At 49.4% G+C, this 19127-nt stretch overlaps 1 protein-coding gene across 1 annotated transcript in view; it reads right to left on the reverse strand.

Annotated features, from left to right (window-relative positions):
* Positions 1-440: 440 nt before the first annotated feature.
* The window catches only part of sorl1 (sortilin-related receptor, L(DLR class) A repeats containing), a gene marked incomplete at its 5' end in the record, with an annotated part of 58563 nt that continues 39876 nt past the window's right edge, over positions 441-19127 (reverse strand). Inside the window, 27 exons of the mRNA XM_079733120.1 lie at positions 441-656; positions 1280-1489; positions 2126-2318; positions 2883-2989; positions 3705-3879; positions 4230-4394; positions 4792-4917; positions 5024-5214; positions 6620-6710; positions 7078-7160; positions 7655-7721; positions 8600-8704; positions 9487-9599; positions 9734-9903; positions 10113-10239; positions 10466-10594; positions 11007-11180; positions 11264-11416; positions 11841-11975; positions 12077-12208; positions 14982-15113; positions 15436-15546; positions 15799-15924; positions 16202-16321; positions 16619-16741; positions 17453-17566; positions 18015-18188. Of these exons, the coding sequence (XP_079589246.1) occupies positions 589-656; positions 1280-1489; positions 2126-2318; positions 2883-2989; positions 3705-3879; positions 4230-4394; positions 4792-4917; positions 5024-5214; positions 6620-6710; positions 7078-7160; positions 7655-7721; positions 8600-8704; positions 9487-9599; positions 9734-9903; positions 10113-10239; positions 10466-10594; positions 11007-11180; positions 11264-11416; positions 11841-11975; positions 12077-12208; positions 14982-15113; positions 15436-15546; positions 15799-15924; positions 16202-16321; positions 16619-16741; positions 17453-17566; positions 18015-18188 (3614 nt within the window). The 3' untranslated portion in view covers positions 441-588. The remainder of the gene's footprint in view (positions 657-1279; positions 1490-2125; positions 2319-2882; positions 2990-3704; positions 3880-4229; positions 4395-4791; positions 4918-5023; positions 5215-6619; positions 6711-7077; positions 7161-7654; positions 7722-8599; positions 8705-9486; positions 9600-9733; positions 9904-10112; positions 10240-10465; positions 10595-11006; positions 11181-11263; positions 11417-11840; positions 11976-12076; positions 12209-14981; positions 15114-15435; positions 15547-15798; positions 15925-16201; positions 16322-16618; positions 16742-17452; positions 17567-18014; positions 18189-19127) is intronic.

The raw sequence follows: 19127 nt of genomic DNA on the forward strand, positions 1-19127 counted from the left end.
TTTACAGTGCATGGCTAAGTTCATTTACATCTCCTTAATGTCTTTATGTGTCTTGTGTGAGCGTTTGCGGATGTTTTCATAGTTTCATTATTATTATTTTTTTCGTTGTACCGTTTCATCCAAGGATATATTGGCTTAAAGCAGAGACAGCTCCTATGGACAGTGAGTTTGCGTTAAGAGACCGTTTCCCTTTACATGGCGTGACTGCGAACTCACATCCTTCACAGTTTGCCTTCAGTGTTAACCACCCTCCCTATCCCATCGACCCCATAAATATACATACATTTCCTTATATTCATACGTATCTCATGTTTTAAAAAAATAAGTTATTGCGCATCCAAAAAAGTGCAATGTTACATTTGAAAAATATCTCTTTCGCACCCCTCCCAGAAACCTCCATTCTGAGGGGCGGGTGTGTGGAGGGTGTTGGGGAGGGAGTGTGTGTGTGTGTGTGTGTGTGTGTGTGTGTGTGTGTGTGTGTGTGTGTGTGTGTGTGTGTGTGTGTGTGTGTGTGTGTGTGTGTGTGTGTGTGTGTGTGTGTGTGTGTGTGAGGGGGGGGACGTTGGGAGGGAAGAGGGGCGTCCCCCGCTACGCGATCACCATGGGAACGTCGTCGGAGAAGCCGTTGATCATCGGGGTGTCTTCGTCATCGTCGCCTTCATCAGGAAGAACAAACAGAGAGGCATTTAGCAGAATGCCGAGTCATGCAGTCATTGGTCCATTTCAACATGGCGGATGGACCATGTGGAGAAGGACACTGAAAACAAAAAAGAGCCAACTGCATTGTATAAACTCCTCCCTACTGGGCTGAGCACGGCTCCAACACCACAATAAGATGGGGTTGGCAGATCTTAAGAGATGCTGAGGCCGCTCCCTGAACAGCAGAGACTAAGGATCTGATTGGGGACTGGTCAAGGAAGCAGGGGAGCTCCAACATCACATATTACCTGTATCACATCAGACTGAGGAGGGAAAGGTTTCACGGGCAGTCCTGCTACCCTTCTACTCTGCTGCATTGCAGAGGTTCTTGAGAGGAAGCTCTGCTCTGCAGGGCGAACTTCGACGATTCATCTTGTGCTCAACAGTCTGAGTCCCGTGATTGGCTCCTGTGATTGCTAGTAGCCATCGGACAACAAGGTCCTGCTCCTCCACGCCACTCACGTCTTATTGAAAGTGCCCGTGTAGCGTGTCCGCATCGTGCCAGTCTTTTGCGGGAATAATATATATATCTATATAGCTATATAGATATAGATATACATCTTAATAAATAAACCCTTACCTAGATCGTCCCCGGAGGAGAAGATGGCCGACCCCAGGCGGGAGTTGTAGTGGGAGTTGGCGAAGGTGGTGAAGTTGTTCTGCAGCCGTCGGTGGCGCATGTAGAGTGCCAGCAGTCCGCCACAAGCCCCCAGCAGTAGCAGGAACAGGACGGGCACCACCACCACCGCCACGTCCTCCGACGGGCCCTCAACCCTCTCCGCCTGGGCCCCTGGAACACGTGTGGTTAAAGCTCTGCGTGCACAACCACGTCTTCTGTGGTGTTGCATGGTGAATAATATCAGGCACAAAAGTATCGCAGGAACGATACAATGGTTTCACTAATTCATGGATATCTAATCATCTAATCCACGTGGCGGTCTCAACATGCTAGTACTCTTGATTCATCTAAGATAATAACCCTTTCACACATATAGTGCAGGCCGGACATTCTCCGGATTATACCCGGAGGGGCTGCATTTCTTGTCATGACAACGACGTCCTGAGACAAAGTGACTGTAAAGGTTTAAAATCATTCCATGTCGTACAATGACTTGATGAAATCATCTTCTGAAATGCCAATCTAGCCCCTCGCTAAGTAGTTCATCTTCTATGAAATATATGTCAAAATACGATACATCTGTGAGGTCTCCCCCCAGACGTTGCATGCAACCGTTAACCAGTCCATCAAAGATTTTGCAGACATTTATGGGTACAGAGCTGTTGTCCATTGCTTTCATGCAAAACATTTTGCTGATATATTCACTGTCAAATGAAATGCGGTCAACGTGGTTGAATTCCTGGACACTCGGCAAAGTTCAGCGATGGACTGGTTAACACCCAGCACCAAGGGCAGCTGCGGCGGTACCTTTCCCCAGCTGGTCATAAAGGAGCAGGGCGGGCTCCCCACACAGCTGTCCGCCCAGCAGGCAGCGCGCCTGCACAGAAAAGCTGTAGTTGTGCCCGGCCAGCAGGCGGTTGATACGGAAGAAAGTCTCTGTGGTGTTGCCCAGGAACATGGTCTGGTTGCTCACGCTGTCGTACATGTGCACCTCGTAGCCCTGTGGGGGGAGGGAGAAAGATAAAGAGAGAAAGATAGAAAAAGAGAGAGAATGAGAGAGCGCAAGAGAGATCAACATATTCAATCAAAGTAGATGATTGCGTCTCTATAGTATAACAGAGGGATGCAAAACTTGGCATGGAACAACCAGGCATAAATGATGTGCTATTTGGTGCACATTCCAGCCCAAGCTTCTTACAACATTGTGAGTGCATGCATTCTTAGCACATGTGTAAGGCGATTATCAATGGAACCGCCCATGCTGGGAATGCATACACTCGGCATTTGGCTTGCCTAGCCTTGATTTCCAGTCTCACTTGTGACACTTTCGTTCTGCAATAAAGCCTGGAGCAAACCTCAAAGGAGCTGTATGGGTGATAGAACCCAGGTAACCGTAACAGTAATTAATTTCATTTGTCAAAAGGACATAATTATAATGATTCAGCCGAGGAGCATATGTTGTGAATCTGCCCTTGTCCCAAATATAAACAACAGCACCACCCTCAAGTCTTTGAATCAATGCACTTATCTGCAGGAGGGAGTTTGGTAGAGTGTGTGTCCTTACCCGGCTCTCGTTGAAACCCTTCTCCTTGACGGCCAGACTCTTCCACAGCAGGAACACGTGGTCCTTCTCGCTGATGATCTTCAGGGCTTCAGGTGCTGGCAGAGCAACTGGAGAACCGGAGAGAGAAAAAAAGAAGAGCGCAATCTAGGTTCACTGAAACTAGACACATCGAAATGTGGTCTGTTGTTACATTATGTGTGGCTGCATTAGCCGGCTTGTCATGTGTCCAATTTGCCCTGATTATGTTTCACTTCTAACTCTAGGAAGCCTTACACGTAAACAAGAGTTAAGTCCGTGGACCACGAAGCAGACTTGTGAATGATTGAATGATGTTGGCTAATTAGCATAATTATTTACTCATAACTAATGCTCATAGCCATTATTCACTCAATATAAAAATGTAATTGGTCCTACACATCTGAGGAGTTAGCGTCATTTATGATCATGGTTCATGAGAATCTTTTCTTCTTTTGAAAAACTTAAAAAGGCACAGAAAATATAGGGTCAGGGAAGACCCATTTACCAAGTCAATGGTGTTTTTTCAAGGAAGCAGGCTCTGACTGAATTAAAAGGCGGCTGGTTGCTATGGTATCACCATCAGGCGGTACAACATCACCCTGTTGATGTCAGGGGTGTCACCGCCCTGGACCGGCAGGGTGGCGGAAGGTGAGACCACAGGCACCTGTGGCGGAAGCTGAGGCAACCTGTGGTGAGCGTCACCAAAGGGGGCCTCACGCCCGCCACAGGTCCCTGTGGTGAGCGTGAGGCAGGTACCTGATGTGAGCGTGAGGCCACAGGTACCTGCTGTGAGCTTGAGGGTACCTGTGGTGAGCGTGAGGCTGGCCTCCTTGCTCATGTTGCGCAGGCGGACGGTCACGCTGTAGCGGCCCCCCGGCTCCAGGCCCTTCAGCAAGTACTCCACCGTGTTGTTGCTGCTGCTCAGCTTGTAGTCCAGCTCCGCCTTGCGGACCACGTCGCGCACATGGACGACGTAGGTCTGACACACACACACACACACACACACACACACACACACACACACACCATAAATCGTACTATAAGCAACCAAAATGACAATGCATATGAAAGTTAAATAACTCCGGTTCGAGGAGCCTTGCCATGGTTGAGAAAGCTTCTCAAACTCTTAGAAAGGGCACTTAGATCATATGACATGACGGCACTTCTTGTGATATAAGTAGGGAAGCCCGACCCTGACCGGGACAATATCTCTAAACGACCGACAAACAAACGGAACGAAAAGGCTAAATGATTATCGACGTATTGACAACAATGATCAGCGGCTCATCCACGCAAAACAACCAGCTGAAGCCCTGCGTGCGTGCGTACCAGGGGGGAGGCGGGGGAGTCGTAGGGGGGCTGCCACTTCAGGGTGGCCCTGGTCTGCTCCACCTGCACCCGGTGCAGGTTCCTGGGGGGCAGCCTCTCGCTGGGGATCATCCTGACCACGGAAAAGGCTGACGGCGGACCCAGGTACGGGGAGACTGCCCGGACCTGGGCAGGACGTAACACACATTGTGGTCTGGGACGTAACACACGTCCTAGTGTTACATCCTGGTCTAGGACGTAACACACGTTGTTGTCTAGGTCCGGACGTAACACACATTATGTTCTAGCACGTAGCACATTTTGGTCAAGGACATAACACACATTATGGCAGGACGTAACGAAAGCTTGGGCGTGTCCGACACAAGAACACACACAATCTGATTTCATGCATTATATGATAGCTTACTGCGACAACGAAATGAACCTTTTTAATTCTATAATTAACTATTAACATTAGTTCGACTTTGTAGCCTGTGGTACAACATCCGCAGGCCTTCGTGCTGCCAGAGCCCCCCCTGTCCGCCTGTCCATCTGACCCAGCGGGCGGCGCCGAGGCACTGACCAGGAAGAGGTACTGCTCGTCGGGCTCCACCTGGACCGTGGTCTGGCCGGCCGCCCCGCTGCCGCTGGCGCTGCGGGGGCTACGGTACAGGTCCAGGAACGAGGTGGCGTAGAATATACCGTACACCTGCAACACACACACACACACACACACGCACAAATAAGTGAAGTGAGTCCCAGCTGTATTGATCAACGGTATTAGCGAGGTGGTGCGGGGCGGCCGTGTGCTGCACCTGAGCCGGCTGGCCGGCGGTGGTCCAGCTGCAGTCCACGCTGGTCTGGTTCAGGGCCCGGGCTTTGAACAGGGGGGCGTCGGGCTGGGCGCCGGTGGTCTGCTGGCGGGAGAGTGCGGTGGGGCTGTCCCCCACGATGGTGTGCGCCCACACAGCCACCTCGTACACTGTTCCCGCCGTCAGGTTGGCCGCTGCGCGGGAGGAGTCGTGCAAGAGTCAGACAACCGTCACACACATCTGACGCTCTGGGGGGGACACCATCTGACTGAGCCCAGACCGCCATCACCAGTCATGGTGATATATGGAACCGTGGAAAGTGGAATATAAAGACTTTCTTTACGTCTTCCTGCAGCGGACAATTCCCCCTAAAGCCTTTCTTTACCTTCTGAATAGGGTATAGGTTTGAAGTAAGCCTATCTGTGGACACAGTGCTACAGAAAACCCCACTACACTCCCACTAAGCAGAGCCGCTCCAAGCGGCTTCAGCAGAACAGCAGTCTGTTCGGCTGAATGCGGGGCTGCAGTCTCAGGACGAGAGACGCCGAGATTGTTTATTGGCCTGTGGCATGTGCCACCACGACCACTGACATACCATGGCATATGTCGTTCAGAAACGGCATATGCCGTTCAAGAACGGTAACTGCCGTTCTCAACAATGGTATATGACACCAGCACGCCCGCCTCCTCTGTAAGTATTGCCGTAAATGTAAAGCTATATATATTTGGTCTTTATTGACACTATATCACAACATAACGCTGTAAATAAAGGGATTTATACGTTTCTCGTGTCCGTTTTGTTGTTAGGATATGTGCGATCTGTTTGTTGTTGCTTTTGAAATGACAGATGCTTTTGAAAACAGCCGGACTTGCTCCGGTGACAGTAGTAAGCCTAGCCTTTAATCATCTGCTCGTTCCAATCGCTTCTTCTGATAGCTTGTAACCAAAGACGTCTCCTGTTTGCCTTAAATGGGGTGCGAGTTGATGGTATCCTGTAAAACTTCTGCGCTTTGTTAGTCTTATTAAAACGGTTTGTGGCTTATTAAAAGCGGTTTGTCTTGAAATCATACCGAGGAGGCGGGGCGTGCTGGTGTCATATACCATTGTTGGGAACGGCAGTTACCGTTCCTGAACGGCATATGCCGTTCCACCTGAATGGCAGTTACCGTTCCTGAACAGCAGTTACCGTTCCTGAACGGCATATGCCGTTCCACCTGAACGGCAGTTACCGTTCCTGAACGGCAGTTACCGTTCCACCTGAATGGCATATGTCAGTGGTCGCGGTGGCACATGCCACAGGCCAATAAACGATCTCGGCGCTACTGCTCAGGACCGCACCCAACAGTTTCTGGTTGTCTTTATTCTTTTCTTCATCACTTTACGGTTAGGGCTAGGGTTAGCCGGGGTGGAGAGACATTTTTGCTAGGACGGCGTTGCAAATAACACTGAGGTAAAGGTCCAAATTAAACATAGGTAAAGGTCCAAATTACACTTCAGTAAACGTCCCCTGGACCCCAGCTGGATCAGCCCTGAAACCAAGGCATGTGTACGTGTGAACGCACGTTGAAGGTAAGATATCTGAAACCAAGGCATCCCTACCACGGAGGATCCCCTTCTGGACCGTGTAGTTCCTGCTCTCCTTGACGTGGGAGTCGAACAGCCAGGACAGCACCACCATGTAGTGCTTCACCTAGTTAGAAAGATATTGGAAGATTAACATACTCCCGCTCTAGTGCTTGGAACCACAGAGTCCCAATGGGGCTGGTGGTGAGTCCCAGTTCAGGGATATTTCTCTGGGCTGCCGACCCTGGGCCCAGACTGACCCACACAGAGGTAGTCCCATCAGCATGGGAGGTTAGGGTTAGGTCTAGGCCTGATGAGATGGTGAACGCATCGTCCCATAGTAGGGTCCATAGAGTCTGTTTGTTTAGTGGAGCCATGCGACAGGGCAGCCGGCCAATCATACCTCATCTCTATGAAGCGGTTTCAAATGAACAGAAGCAGCCCCACCCGCGTCCCTCCCCAACACCCCAAGTGTGACCCTTCAGGCCTCTGACCTCGTTCTGGGAGTTGAAGCTGAACGACAGGCTGATGGAGTCGTTGGTGATGGTGTCAGCGATGACGGAGGGTGGAGGCAGCGCTAAAGGGAGGAGGGTGTGGGAGAGGGAGAGAGAGAGGGCGGAAGAGTTTCTCAACATAAGGTTTGCATCCTTTCTTCAGAGGTTGTTTTAAATGTGCATCTCTTATGTCATGCCATTGTCATGTACTGCTGAGACGTCCTAATTTCACATGTTCGGAATAGATAGATCTTATGTTAAAGGGTGCAGTAAGAAGGTGTAGAGCTGTAATGTGTATCTCATTTGGTAGAAGTGCCTCAGCCTTGATAAGAGTGGATGAGATGTGCTGTGACAATATCCGTCTGATTAGACAGAGCTTCCTGTTCACAGCATGGTCAGCGATGCTGGCTCACTTCTGACCAATCAGGGCATCTCGTCCCTCATCTTAGCTGTCAACCACAGATGCTTGAATGCAGTAATGTAGGGAGCAGAGAGGGAGGGATGATGCTCTCTTGGGCTCTTCCTCTGAGCATCTCTTCGGTGCTATCAGCTTTACACTCAGGGTTTCGGTTCTCACCTTTCTTTGGTGTGATGGATTTGACCTCACTCCAGTTGCCCACGCCTCGGCTGGTCACGGCTGCCACCTGGGAGCGATGACAACGTCGGAAACAAAGACGCCAGCCGTTACAACCAAAACCGTCAACCAAAAGGACTTTTGTATATAGTCTTAATGCAGCGATAACCTTGACGTATTCTGACTGCATTAAGTTGAATCACAGACACCGTACTCAGATATGATATCACTGTTAAAAGAGCCAGTGAACGCCCTGGTTCAGCTAAATTGCAAACAGTTGGGATTTAAAGGACTGAGGTTTGGCCTGAGAGTTCTTTTAATCACGAGACGGCGGGGGGAGGGTTATTATTGATCTGAAGTTATTTAGCCCATGGTAACATGGGCTAAATGCTAACATGCTAACATGTTTGAGATAAAGAGTTGGAAAAATGCAATCAGTATGTTTCATGTATTCCTTTAACAAATATTTATAAATATTTCCATCAATGTTTGACAAGGAAGTAACACAATTACAAATGCATGGCCCCTCTGCTGATAGTGTCACAGATGAGGCAGCTCTCCCCTGCTGACAGGTGCACCTGTAGGCAGCGTGGAAACAGAAATAGCTAGGTGGGACCAACACTAAAACCATGACGTCTGCAGGGTTAGCCTGCAGACGTCATGGTTGAAAAAAAAAAAAAAGTGGAAGGATCCTGAGTGAACAAACAGTTCGGTCAGGTGATGTTCTTTAGTGCAGAAAGCCACCTGCGTTCACAGCAGAGTGGAACCGGCACATAGTGATCATGGGAGAATGGATAAAAGCTAAGATTTGACCCCTTTGGTTTCAAAATCATGGTGTTATTTTAGTACGAGTGATCAAATGGCAGATTACCATTTTGACGATCATATAATACATTAAAAAAAAAAGGGGGTTTTGGATTCACTGGCTCTTTAGTGTGCTCTTCTTACCCTGAACATGTACTGCGTGCTGGGCACTAGTGTGGTCACTGTGGCCCTGGTGGTGGGAGTCCTTTGGTATGTCCACTCGGGGTCGCTGTTCTCCTTGTAATGCACCTGCACACACATACACACACACACACACAAACGTTGAAGGTACGCTCACAACAGGCACCTGCCTCACACTCACGGCCTCAGGCTCACCACAGGGACCTGTTGCGGGCGTGAGGCCTCCTTTGGTGACGCTCACTACAGGTTGCCTCAGCTTCCGCCACAGGTGCCTGTGGCCTCAAGACACGGTGGGAAAATACAATGGACGTTTCTCTTATCCCTCAGTCTATGCATAGCTACTTTGCCGGCGTTATATATATTATATAGGTGGCTACATGGTAATCCAATCTAATATGCATGTTTAGGGCAAGTCCCTGAATATTATATTGTTACTTCTGAATGGTTTGTAATATTTACACCGTAACACCAAGAGTGTACACAGTTACACTCTTGGTGTTACATGTGTAACTCACTTGATTTTACTCCTTGTGTTGAGAGTAAACAACACAAGGGGCCAGCCTCTGGCTAACCAGCCTGCTGGCTAACCCTCCAGGCTGTGTGACTCACTATGTACTTCCGAACAAGGCCTGGTTCTGGGGGGCTGTGTGACTCACTATGTACTTCCTGATGAGGCCTGGTTCTGGGGGGCTGTGTGACTCACTATGTACTCCCTGATGAGGCCTGGTTCTGGGGGGCTGTGTGACTCACTATGTACTCCCTGATGAGGCCTGGTCCGGGGGGCTGTGTGACTCACTATGTACTCCCTGATGAGGCCTGGTTCTGGGGGGCTGTGTGACTCACTATGTACTCCCTGATGAGGCCTGGTTCTGGGGGGCTGTGTGACTCACTATGTACTCCCTGATGAGGCCGTGGGCCTGGTCCGGGGGGCTCCAGGACACGTCCACCATGCCATCCTCCCAGTTGTCACACGTCAGCTGCAGGTTCTTGGGAGGGTTCGGCACTATGGATACACACAGAGGAAGGTCACACACACACGGACACACACACACACACACACACATGGACACACGGGGAAACCCACACACACACACACACACACACACACACACACACCCTCTCCCAGGCCGTACTCACCTCCCTCGGGGGTGCGGATGGTAATGAAGTCGTTGCTCTTGTGCACCTTGCTGAGGCACTGGGTCAACACCTTCAGCTGGTAGGTGGTGTCTGGCTGCAGCAGCGTCAGCCTGGAGCTGCTCTTGTTGCTCTGCGTGTCCATGCTGCTCCACTCCTGGATGCCCACCACCCTGCAGAGGGGGTGGAAGGATAGGTAGGGGGGTGTGGCGGGAGGAGTAGGGGAGGGTTTTGGGGGAGATAACGTCCAATCAGATGCAGTGTCAGGCATGAACTTTGATAGCCTGCATCGGGCTATCAGACCTCTTTCCAAACCTCTGTTTCCAAGGGTCCAGGGCTGCTTAAGAGCAGAGTTAGGAGGGTCCAGGGAAGGAGAGCTGACCTGTAGTATATGAGGAAGTTGCAGTTCTCCGGGGGCATCCTCTTGGATGGTGTCCAGGTCAGGGTGATGGCACCGGAGAAGTCTGTGGTCCACTGGATGTTCTGGACCTTGTACACTTGAGCCTCCACTGGAAGGAGGGAGGTAGGAAGGAGGGAGGGAGGAGAGAGGGAAGGAGGGAGAGAGAGAGAGAGAGAGAGAGAGAAACAGACAAATAGTTAGGGCGAAGAGAAAGAGCCATGCCAGATCCTGTACAGACTGGGTCCACACATTCATTCATTTCTATAGTTATGAACCCTATAACCTCCGCCCCCCATCAGAGTGGCGGGGCCGTGCTCTGAGCGGCGTGGACCTACGGGTGCAGTTGTCCTCGTCGCTGCGGTCAGAGCAGTCCAGGAAGCCGTCGCAGCGCTCGCTGTCCAGCACACACGCCTCGCCGTCCGCACAGCGCATCCCGTCCCTGCAGAATAGAGGCCCTCGGGTGGCTGGGGGGAGAGAGAGACAGAGACAGACAGACCAAAAAAAAGAGAGAAAGAGAGAAAAAATAAGAAAAGAGAGAGAGAGAGAGAATATAATTCATGGAAATGCATACACACAGACAATTGAAAAGCTTGTGATGATTATTGGCAGGTTAGGTAAATTATGTGTTTCCTTGAAGAGGCAGGTGGACCACTAGACCATTGAATTGTGTAAAATGTATTTCGGGTTCTTCCCACCAATAACCAAAGATGAATCTGTTGCATAAGCAAAGAAATCTATCACACGGAGATTAGGAAGCCAGTGGAACGTCCCCTAAACCCGTCAGCCCTGACATCAGCCCTGGTCTAGGGTCGGGGGAGGCTGATGCTGGATGTGCTGCCTGGTCTTGGGGCTGGAGGCAGCGTTGGGTCTACTCACGGCAGTGGGCCTCGTCCGACCCGTCCTGACAATGCACGCGCCCGTCACACCGCTGCCAGTCGGGGATGCAGTGCGGGGGGCGGCGACAGCCGAACTGACCCCGGGAACAGCGTCCCGGAGCGGGGGGTACCGGGGGGCCGTGGGTGGGACCCGGGGCGGCCGTGCCGTTGGTCCCTAAGAGGGGGATGTGACATAACAATGATGAGGTGATAGGAACACGGGATGACTCCATGAAGCTGGCAGCCCTGAGCACGCACCGGGGGGGCAGCCCAGCTCGTCGCTGCCGTCGGGGCAGTCAGCGTAGCCGTCACACACCCAGGAGTTGACGATGCAGCCCCCGGAGCCGCAGTGGAAGCGGTTGGGGGCGCAGGAGGAGGTGCCTGGGGCCGCCGTGTGAGCAGGGCCCCCCCCTGGAGAACGGGGACACAAAGAGTTTAAATGGATTAGAAGGACTATCCGAGGTGAATGGTGCCTGTGTGAGAATTTGTGTGAATGTGAGTGTGTGAATGAGCAGGTATACGAGTACCTGTACACCGGGTGGAGCAGTACCTGTACACCGGGTGGAGCAGTACCTGTACACCGGGTGGAGCAGTACCTGTACACCGGGTGGAGCAGTACCTGTACACCGGGTGGAGCAGTACCTGTACACCGGGTGCAGCAGTACCTGTACACCGGGTGCAGCAGTACCTGTACACCGGGTGGAGCAGTACCTGTACACCGGGTGCAGCAGTACCTGTACACCGGGTGGAGCAGTACCTGTACACCGGGTGCAGCAGTACCTGTACACCGGGTGAAGCAGTACCTATAGACCAGTTGGAGGAGGTGTAGCAGTACCTGTGCACTGGGCCTCATCAGACCAGTCCCCACAGTCGTTCTCTCCGTCACACTTCCACCAGGTGGGGACACAGTGTCCGTTCCCACACTCATACTGGAAGTACTTGGAGCAGCCTGGCACCTCGGTGGGGGAGGCTGGAAATACACACACAACATTAACATACATAGATCCTTTAATACTATTGCGTCCATAATGTCATTCCAACTGATAATCAAAAGTGTGCTTGTTAACCCACCACAGTTGGCCTCGTCAGAGTAGTCCCCACAGTCGTCCATGCCGTCACACTTCCACTCCAGGCTAACACACAATCCATTGGCACACTGGAAGGTGAAGGCGTCGCACGACTTGCCAGAATCTGTTGGCGTGGCTGGAGACACACAAAGAATCTTCTAGGATAAACTGAGACAAACTGAGAGAATGATGTTTAATGCATATGCAATACACCTGATCTATGAACGATCATGTGTATATTTTGATAAAAGGAACAAGTTAATGGTATAGTGGTTAAAGTCTTTACCATCATCACTACTTTACTTCTAAGCCATGAACAATAGTTTTACAGATTAAATTAATTTGAAATCCACAAGGAACCTCATTTGACACTTGCCTACTCAATGCTGCCGTATACAATGACATCATTTTGGAAGTACCTAATGGCACCTTAGTTGGCGGTAGAGGCCAGTAGAGTGCTGGCCAGTTACACAGTGCCCCTGAAATACTTCTGACTCAGGATTACAGCATATTAAGAGAAAATCCAGAAAGCAATCATATATTCACCCAAGAGGAAAGCATTGTAGGATGGATGTTTGGTATAACATAAGGGATAGAAAACCGGCAACAAAAGCCTATGCAATGTTTGTTTTCCATTTTGTGTGTGTGCAAGTTATTGTGTGTGTGTGTGTGTGTGTGTGTGTGTGTGTGTGTGTGTGTGTGTGTGTGTGTGTGTGTGTGTGTGTGTGTGTGTGTGTGTGTGTGTGTGTGTGTGTGTGTGTGCTCGAACCCCCGATTTACCAACCCCCTGAATGCCTTAAAAGCAAAATTTGAGGGGGTCTCTTTTTTTCATTGTCACTAATTGTCACTTGTCCAGTATTCAGAATTCAAAACATTTATTCACAAATATGTTATTTTTTTGCCAAGCGGAGCCAGCCTAATTTGCATACACACACATCCTGTGTGTATGCAAATTAGCCATGTTCGCCAAACAGAAGAAAGACGTGCTGTTGAGAAGTCATACTAAAAACGGCTAGCAAGCGAAAGCTAAACCAGAGTGTATCACTCACTTTGGGTCTATTCTAACTTAAGGTAACAGGCTATCTTTTAAATCTTTGCAGTGACTGAATTGTGACGATAGAACTCAGACATAGGGTGCACTATGCATATGATGAGTGTGCGACTGTGTGCATGCATGTCCTTTCTGGCTTATGCATACTGCATGGTAATGAAGGCGTTGTGGTTGGTTGTGGTCTAACTGTGTGCGTGCATATCCTTTCCGGCTTCGGCATACTGTTATGAAGGCATTGTGGTTGGTTGTGTCTTAGTGAAGCAACTTGCCAGTCTTGCAAGTTGGAGTAGGCCCAGGTCTGATTTTATCTGTGGCTGAAATTATCATACATTCGAAGCCACCATAGAGAATTGCAATAAAACGAGCAGATCTCGCACACCATGTAGCCTATGCAAGAATAAGTTTTTATTGCATAAAAGTGTAAAGTGCTACCCAAAGTGGTGTGCAAAACGTTTTCAGTCCCATTCAGACCATCCTCAGTGCAAACAAACAAAGGTAAAAGACTTCCTTATATAGACTACGCCTAGTTGGTGGCAGACATGTCAATCAATAGGTCAGGTAGGTTAACGTGTTGACTAGACATTTTAAAAGGCACCGCTCACCTATTTTCACTTTTCTTGACAACATACATGGCCGAGCTCAAGCCTCAATTCAGGCGCTACTTCTGAACTCTATCAGGCCTGTAGGCCTAATTGTTTACGTGCGTGCGAGAGCGAGAGACAGCGCGCGTGCGAGAGAGAGAGAGAGTGCACCTGCTGTGGTGATGTTTGGCTTGTTGTGTAAAATGTTGTCAGCATCCGCTGTGGTTGGACGAATGTGCTTTGTGTATGTGTTCAATGATGTATCTGTCTGATCGTATTTGCTGTAGATGGATGGTTAAATAATGTCACATGATTGGTCATACTGCAGGCTTTCATTCGCAAGTGCACTGATTGCGTGCCAGTCTCCGATAGGCTATACCTGGCATTTATTCAGTTGTTGATTGCTCTTCTAAGTGCGCCATACTGGTGCCAATTATTGTTGTGTTTGCATTGTACACTGGTTATTTCATACATCATCACAACCAAAATTTGGAATTAATCAAATAAATTACAGATAAATAATACTGAAATGGCTACTTTTTGGTTGAACACATTTGAACAAAATATTTATGATCCCCAAATGTTGACCTGAAGTTGGCGCCACTGATTGGTAGACTGTCGGAATGGTGGTAGGCCTACTAAAAGGTGTCTGAATGGGGACATGTTGGAATGGCCACATGTAACCATAACAACGGTTATAGCTAACGTGTACAGTGGACAGTATGGGGCCGGGACGGAGTAAGGCCGGGACCGGGACGGAGTTGTTCTGTGCTGTGTCCTGATTGGCTGAAGAGAAATAGCTCCGTCGTTGTGTTCTAAAACTGGACCTGGTGATTTGACATGTTCAATCTCTGGCGACTCCTTGCAACGGCATCAGCCGCGCTGCAACGACCAGTTCACATTGCTGCAACTTTTCCCCTGCAACGTTCCAAAACATTCTCGTTGCAAGTCATTGCGAGGCAAATCTTTGGTCTGAACTGGGCTAAGATATGATACTCAAAGTCCTTTGAACAAAAACACAATAACCCCAAAACAATATATATATATTTTTTTTAAATATTCATTAATCGGCCATTATTAATGCCGATAACGATAGCTTGGAAAATGCCTAATATCGGCCGATAATATTGGCCTGCCGATAAATCGGTCGGGCTCTAGTGTGTGTGTGTGTGTGTGTGTGCATGTTATTGTGCATGTACGTATGTGTGTTATTGTGTGTGGCCATGTTATTGTGCATGTGTGTGTGTGTGTAATTGTGTGCGTGCTTGCGTGTTTACCACAGCCAGCGTAAGCAGGGTCTTCGTCCGAGCCGTCCTCACAGTGCTTGGTCCCGTCACACACGAGGGACTTGAAGAGACACTGGGCGCGGTTTTTGCAGACAAACTCCATGTAGCGCGTACACAGGGGGTCTGGGGGGGGGGGGGGGGGGGGTAAATAGTCTGGATTAGCAGTTGTATCCACTGGAATAACTCAACAGAAACTGGCAGCGGGGTTTGACTGGTTGGCCCGGGACAGCCAAAGGCTGCTGACCCATTGCAACCTCATCATGGATTACAATATAACCCCTTATCAATGTGTCATGGAAATTAAGTTCGGAGGGTGAACCCTGCCCCCCGGTTGTCCTACTTAGTGTGTGCTTTAACAGACAACAGTTTGTTAGAGACTTTGTTTTGACAGATGTTCGATGTGTGCTGCTCTCCCCAGAGTTATGCTGCAGGTCTGTTTGCTCACCACAGTTGTGTTCGTCTGCGCCGCTGGGACAGTCGGTGACTCCGTTACAGTGGGCGGCGGCGGGCAGGCAGGTTCCGTTGGGACACAGGAAGCCGATGCAACGCTCGCCCCCTGGGGACACACAGCAGCAGAGGGACACCTGACTCGCTGTAACCGTTGGTAACAGTTGCTAACAGTGTACACATTGTACACCCACACTGCTCCAGTGTGGGTCGGTAGGTTAGGGTTAGGGGTGTAGAGCCTGTAGGTTAGGGTTAGGGGTGTAGAGCCTGTAGGTTAGGGTTAGGGGTAACCTTAAACGGTAGGTTAAGGTTAGGTTTAGACCCTGGAGGTATGTGCATGTGGGCCCCTGCATTCACTAACCGCATTGACTGCGGTCTTCATCCGAGCCGTCCTGACAGTCATCATCCCCGTCGCAGACCCAACGCTGGGGTATGCAGTGACCCGTGTGACACTGGAAGCTGCTGGCCTCGCACGTGTGGTGACCCACTGAGGTGCAAAGAGAGCAGCACGTTATAATGCTGCATTAACCTTGATATGCCATGTGTAACGCATAAACGTATAATGCGGCATGATACCTTCATACATGACATTTAAAAGATATAATACTGCATAATATGTTTATACGTTAAAAATGAGAAATAAAAAACCCTGTTGTCTTTGTTGTTTGAGTTGGATGTGACAAACTGCAGAATAAGCAGGGCTGGATTATAAATGATCTGCTGATCTCCACGTCCGCAGGGATTTGTTAAAACATAACAAGCACCTGTGCAGTTGGTCTCATCCGACCAATCCCGGCAGTCGTTGTCTCCGTCGCAGCGCCACGCCTCGCGGATGCACACGCCGCGCGTGCAGGTGAACTCTCCGGGGCCGCACTGGTGGGACCCTGGGGGGAAGGGGGGAGGTTAACCTGAGGTACGCACTGGGGGAGCGTACACCTGATGCTGCTTCTAGAGAACACACCCTAGAGTGAACATAACTTCTGCAAGTGTGTTCATATGAATTACTGATTAAGCAATACCAATTAGGCAGACAGACAGATATGCTCGCTTTGAAACCACACAAATAATAAACCTGAGTCCATGTGCTAATCGGTTTCCGTCAGATACAGAACTCAAAATAAAACTTTCAAATCATTCAGCTCTTTAGTAAGATGTTCCCTCTCAGTTCCGAGGGTGGTTACCACAGTGCTCTTCGTCGCTGTTGTCCCCACAGTCGTCCTCGTGGTCGCACTTGAAGGCCAGAGGGATGCAGGAGCCTGAGGCCACGCAGCGAAACTGGATGGACAAGTCACAGGACGTGGTGGCTGCAGGCGACAGACACGCAGTCACCTAACAGCAGTGTTGCCACAGTTACCTTGAAAAGTAATCTGATTACTGATTACTAGTTACTCCTTAAAATAGTAACTTAGTTACTTTACTGATTAATTGATTTTAAAAGTAACTAAGTTAGATTATAAGTTAATTTATTAGTTACATTTAGCTGCGACAACACCCCCTGCCACCTCATAATAAAAAATTACAACCGGTTTTGCCAATACTAACCCCCCCCCGTCAACAATTGTTCTTTAAAAAAATTAAAAAATGGTGAGTAGTAACAGTAACGCACAGTGACTTTGATGAGTATCTTTAATCTGATTACTGGTTTGGAAATAGTAACGCGTTAGATTACTCGTTACTGAAAAAAGTGGTCCGAGGCCAGTAACGCGTTACTAAGTAACGCGTTATTGGCATCACTGCCTAACAGTCGGGGTCGACTGATCATGACCCCCCTAACTTGGACAGGACCCTTTACCCAACAAATGGGGCTGCACAGAGATGGATCTAGTATCTGGGATGATTAAATATTACCTATTCATTGTTGGCTTTTTGGACTGAAGTTAGAGAATTTAAAATAAGTTTAAAATAAGTGCAAACCAGTTACAGAGACCCATTTGAGTGGTAGGATTAACCTTTGAAAATATCCCTTTAAGTCTTAAAGAGATTGTTAATCTAAGAAGGTATATTCGGATACTCACGGCACTCTTGTTCGTCGCTCAGATCTCCGCAGTCGTTGTCGCTGTCGCATTTCCAGATGCTGCTGATGCAGCGGCCATTGGAGCAGCGATACTGGTTCGGCAAGCAGCTGTGCTCTGATTGAACAAGTAACGTAATTATAAACCAATCACAATATAATAAGTGTCCAGATAAGGGATTCCTACAGGAGAAGAGCAGAGCAGACATTACAGACGCCTGTTTTTTCAGCGATCGTAACACCCCAGAGTTTAAATGAATCCAAGCAAACCAGCACCTGTGAGGACTAGTTGGGAGGGGGTTACTGTCTGGGGGGCTAGTGAGAGGTGGTCAGTGTTCCCCTCTAGAGGGGCCGGGTCTGGAGGACTAGTTTGGAGGGGGTCAGTGTGTGGGAGGACTAGTTTGGAGGTGGTCAGTGTCTGGAGGACTAGTTGGCAGGGGGTCATTGTCTGGCGGACGAGTTGGCAGGGCGTCAGTGTCTGGAGGACTAGTTGGGAGGGGGTCAGTGTTCTCCCCTGAATGGGGGGCCGTGTCTGCGAGGACTCAGAGCGAGCTGGAGGGTCCCACCTGTCTTGACGCAGGTGGTGTTCAGCAGCTGGTAGCCAGGGGGGCACTGGCACTGGAGCCCCCCGCCGGGCAAGGCCGTGGTGGGGGCGCCGTCAGGGCACACGCAGGTGTGGCGGTGTCCGGGCAGGGGCAGACACAGCTGGGCGCAAGGCTGGTCCGAGCAGCCGTTATGGCCTAGAGGGGGAGGACAAATACATACAGAACCTTAACTACTTTTGAACTGGAGGATACATACAATATGAATTGCATGCAACATAAATAATATATTATTTTATTGTAAAGTTTCTCAAGAATTTCTCAAAAATAAATATAATCTACTAGAAGTCTATGGACACCTGTGCAGACAGTCTGTACAGAGCAGAGCATGATCAGAATGACCCCCCAGAGAAGCCAGCCCTAGGGCTGTAGGATATATCGGCTATGTAAGATATATCAATATAATTTCCAAGGGGATATAAGATTTGACAATACCGTTTATGTCGATATATGCGTTTAAATGCTCAGTTTCCGCCTCAAGCGTGTGTGTTTGCCTTGGAGACTGTGAGAGCGACCCCTCCCCCTCCCACTCTGTCCTTCCGAACGTGCCGTGTGCAAAGACGCCTCATTCCCGCCCCCGCCGCCCGCTCACAACACAACAAGCATGGAGGATACCGGTAAAGAAAATGAGACGGCGGCGTGAGACAAAACTGTTTTCAAAGAGGAGAAACAACGGCTCCATAATATGGAAATGGTTGGGGCAGGTCATCTGTAGATAGCGTAGCAAAACCGTAAAACGCTAAAAGTGGAAGCACGACAAATCTGTTCCACCATTTACAGCAGTGGCACAATGTGCAGTATGAGGAATGCGTAAAACTCCTTGGCTGTGCTGCTGCATCACCGGCCGAGACAGCTACTTCTGCCCCGAAACCAGGGCCGGCGTTTGGCATAGGCAGCCTAGGGCTGCAAATGTGTTGGGGGCGCCCTTAATTAATTAATTAAAATATACGAAACAAGCGAAATTAAGCCAAACATGTTCCCAAATGGAACGGAGAAGGGAGGGGGGTAGTTAATGTGTGTAACCTACAGCTTTATATTATTGTTTTGCACAGGTGATTATTTTGTTAAGAAGATGAA

Source organism: Pollachius pollachius (assembly GCF_949987615.1).
Source record: "Pollachius pollachius genome assembly, chromosome: 3".
Lineage (NCBI taxonomy): Eukaryota > Metazoa > Chordata > Actinopteri > Gadiformes > Gadidae > Pollachius > Pollachius pollachius.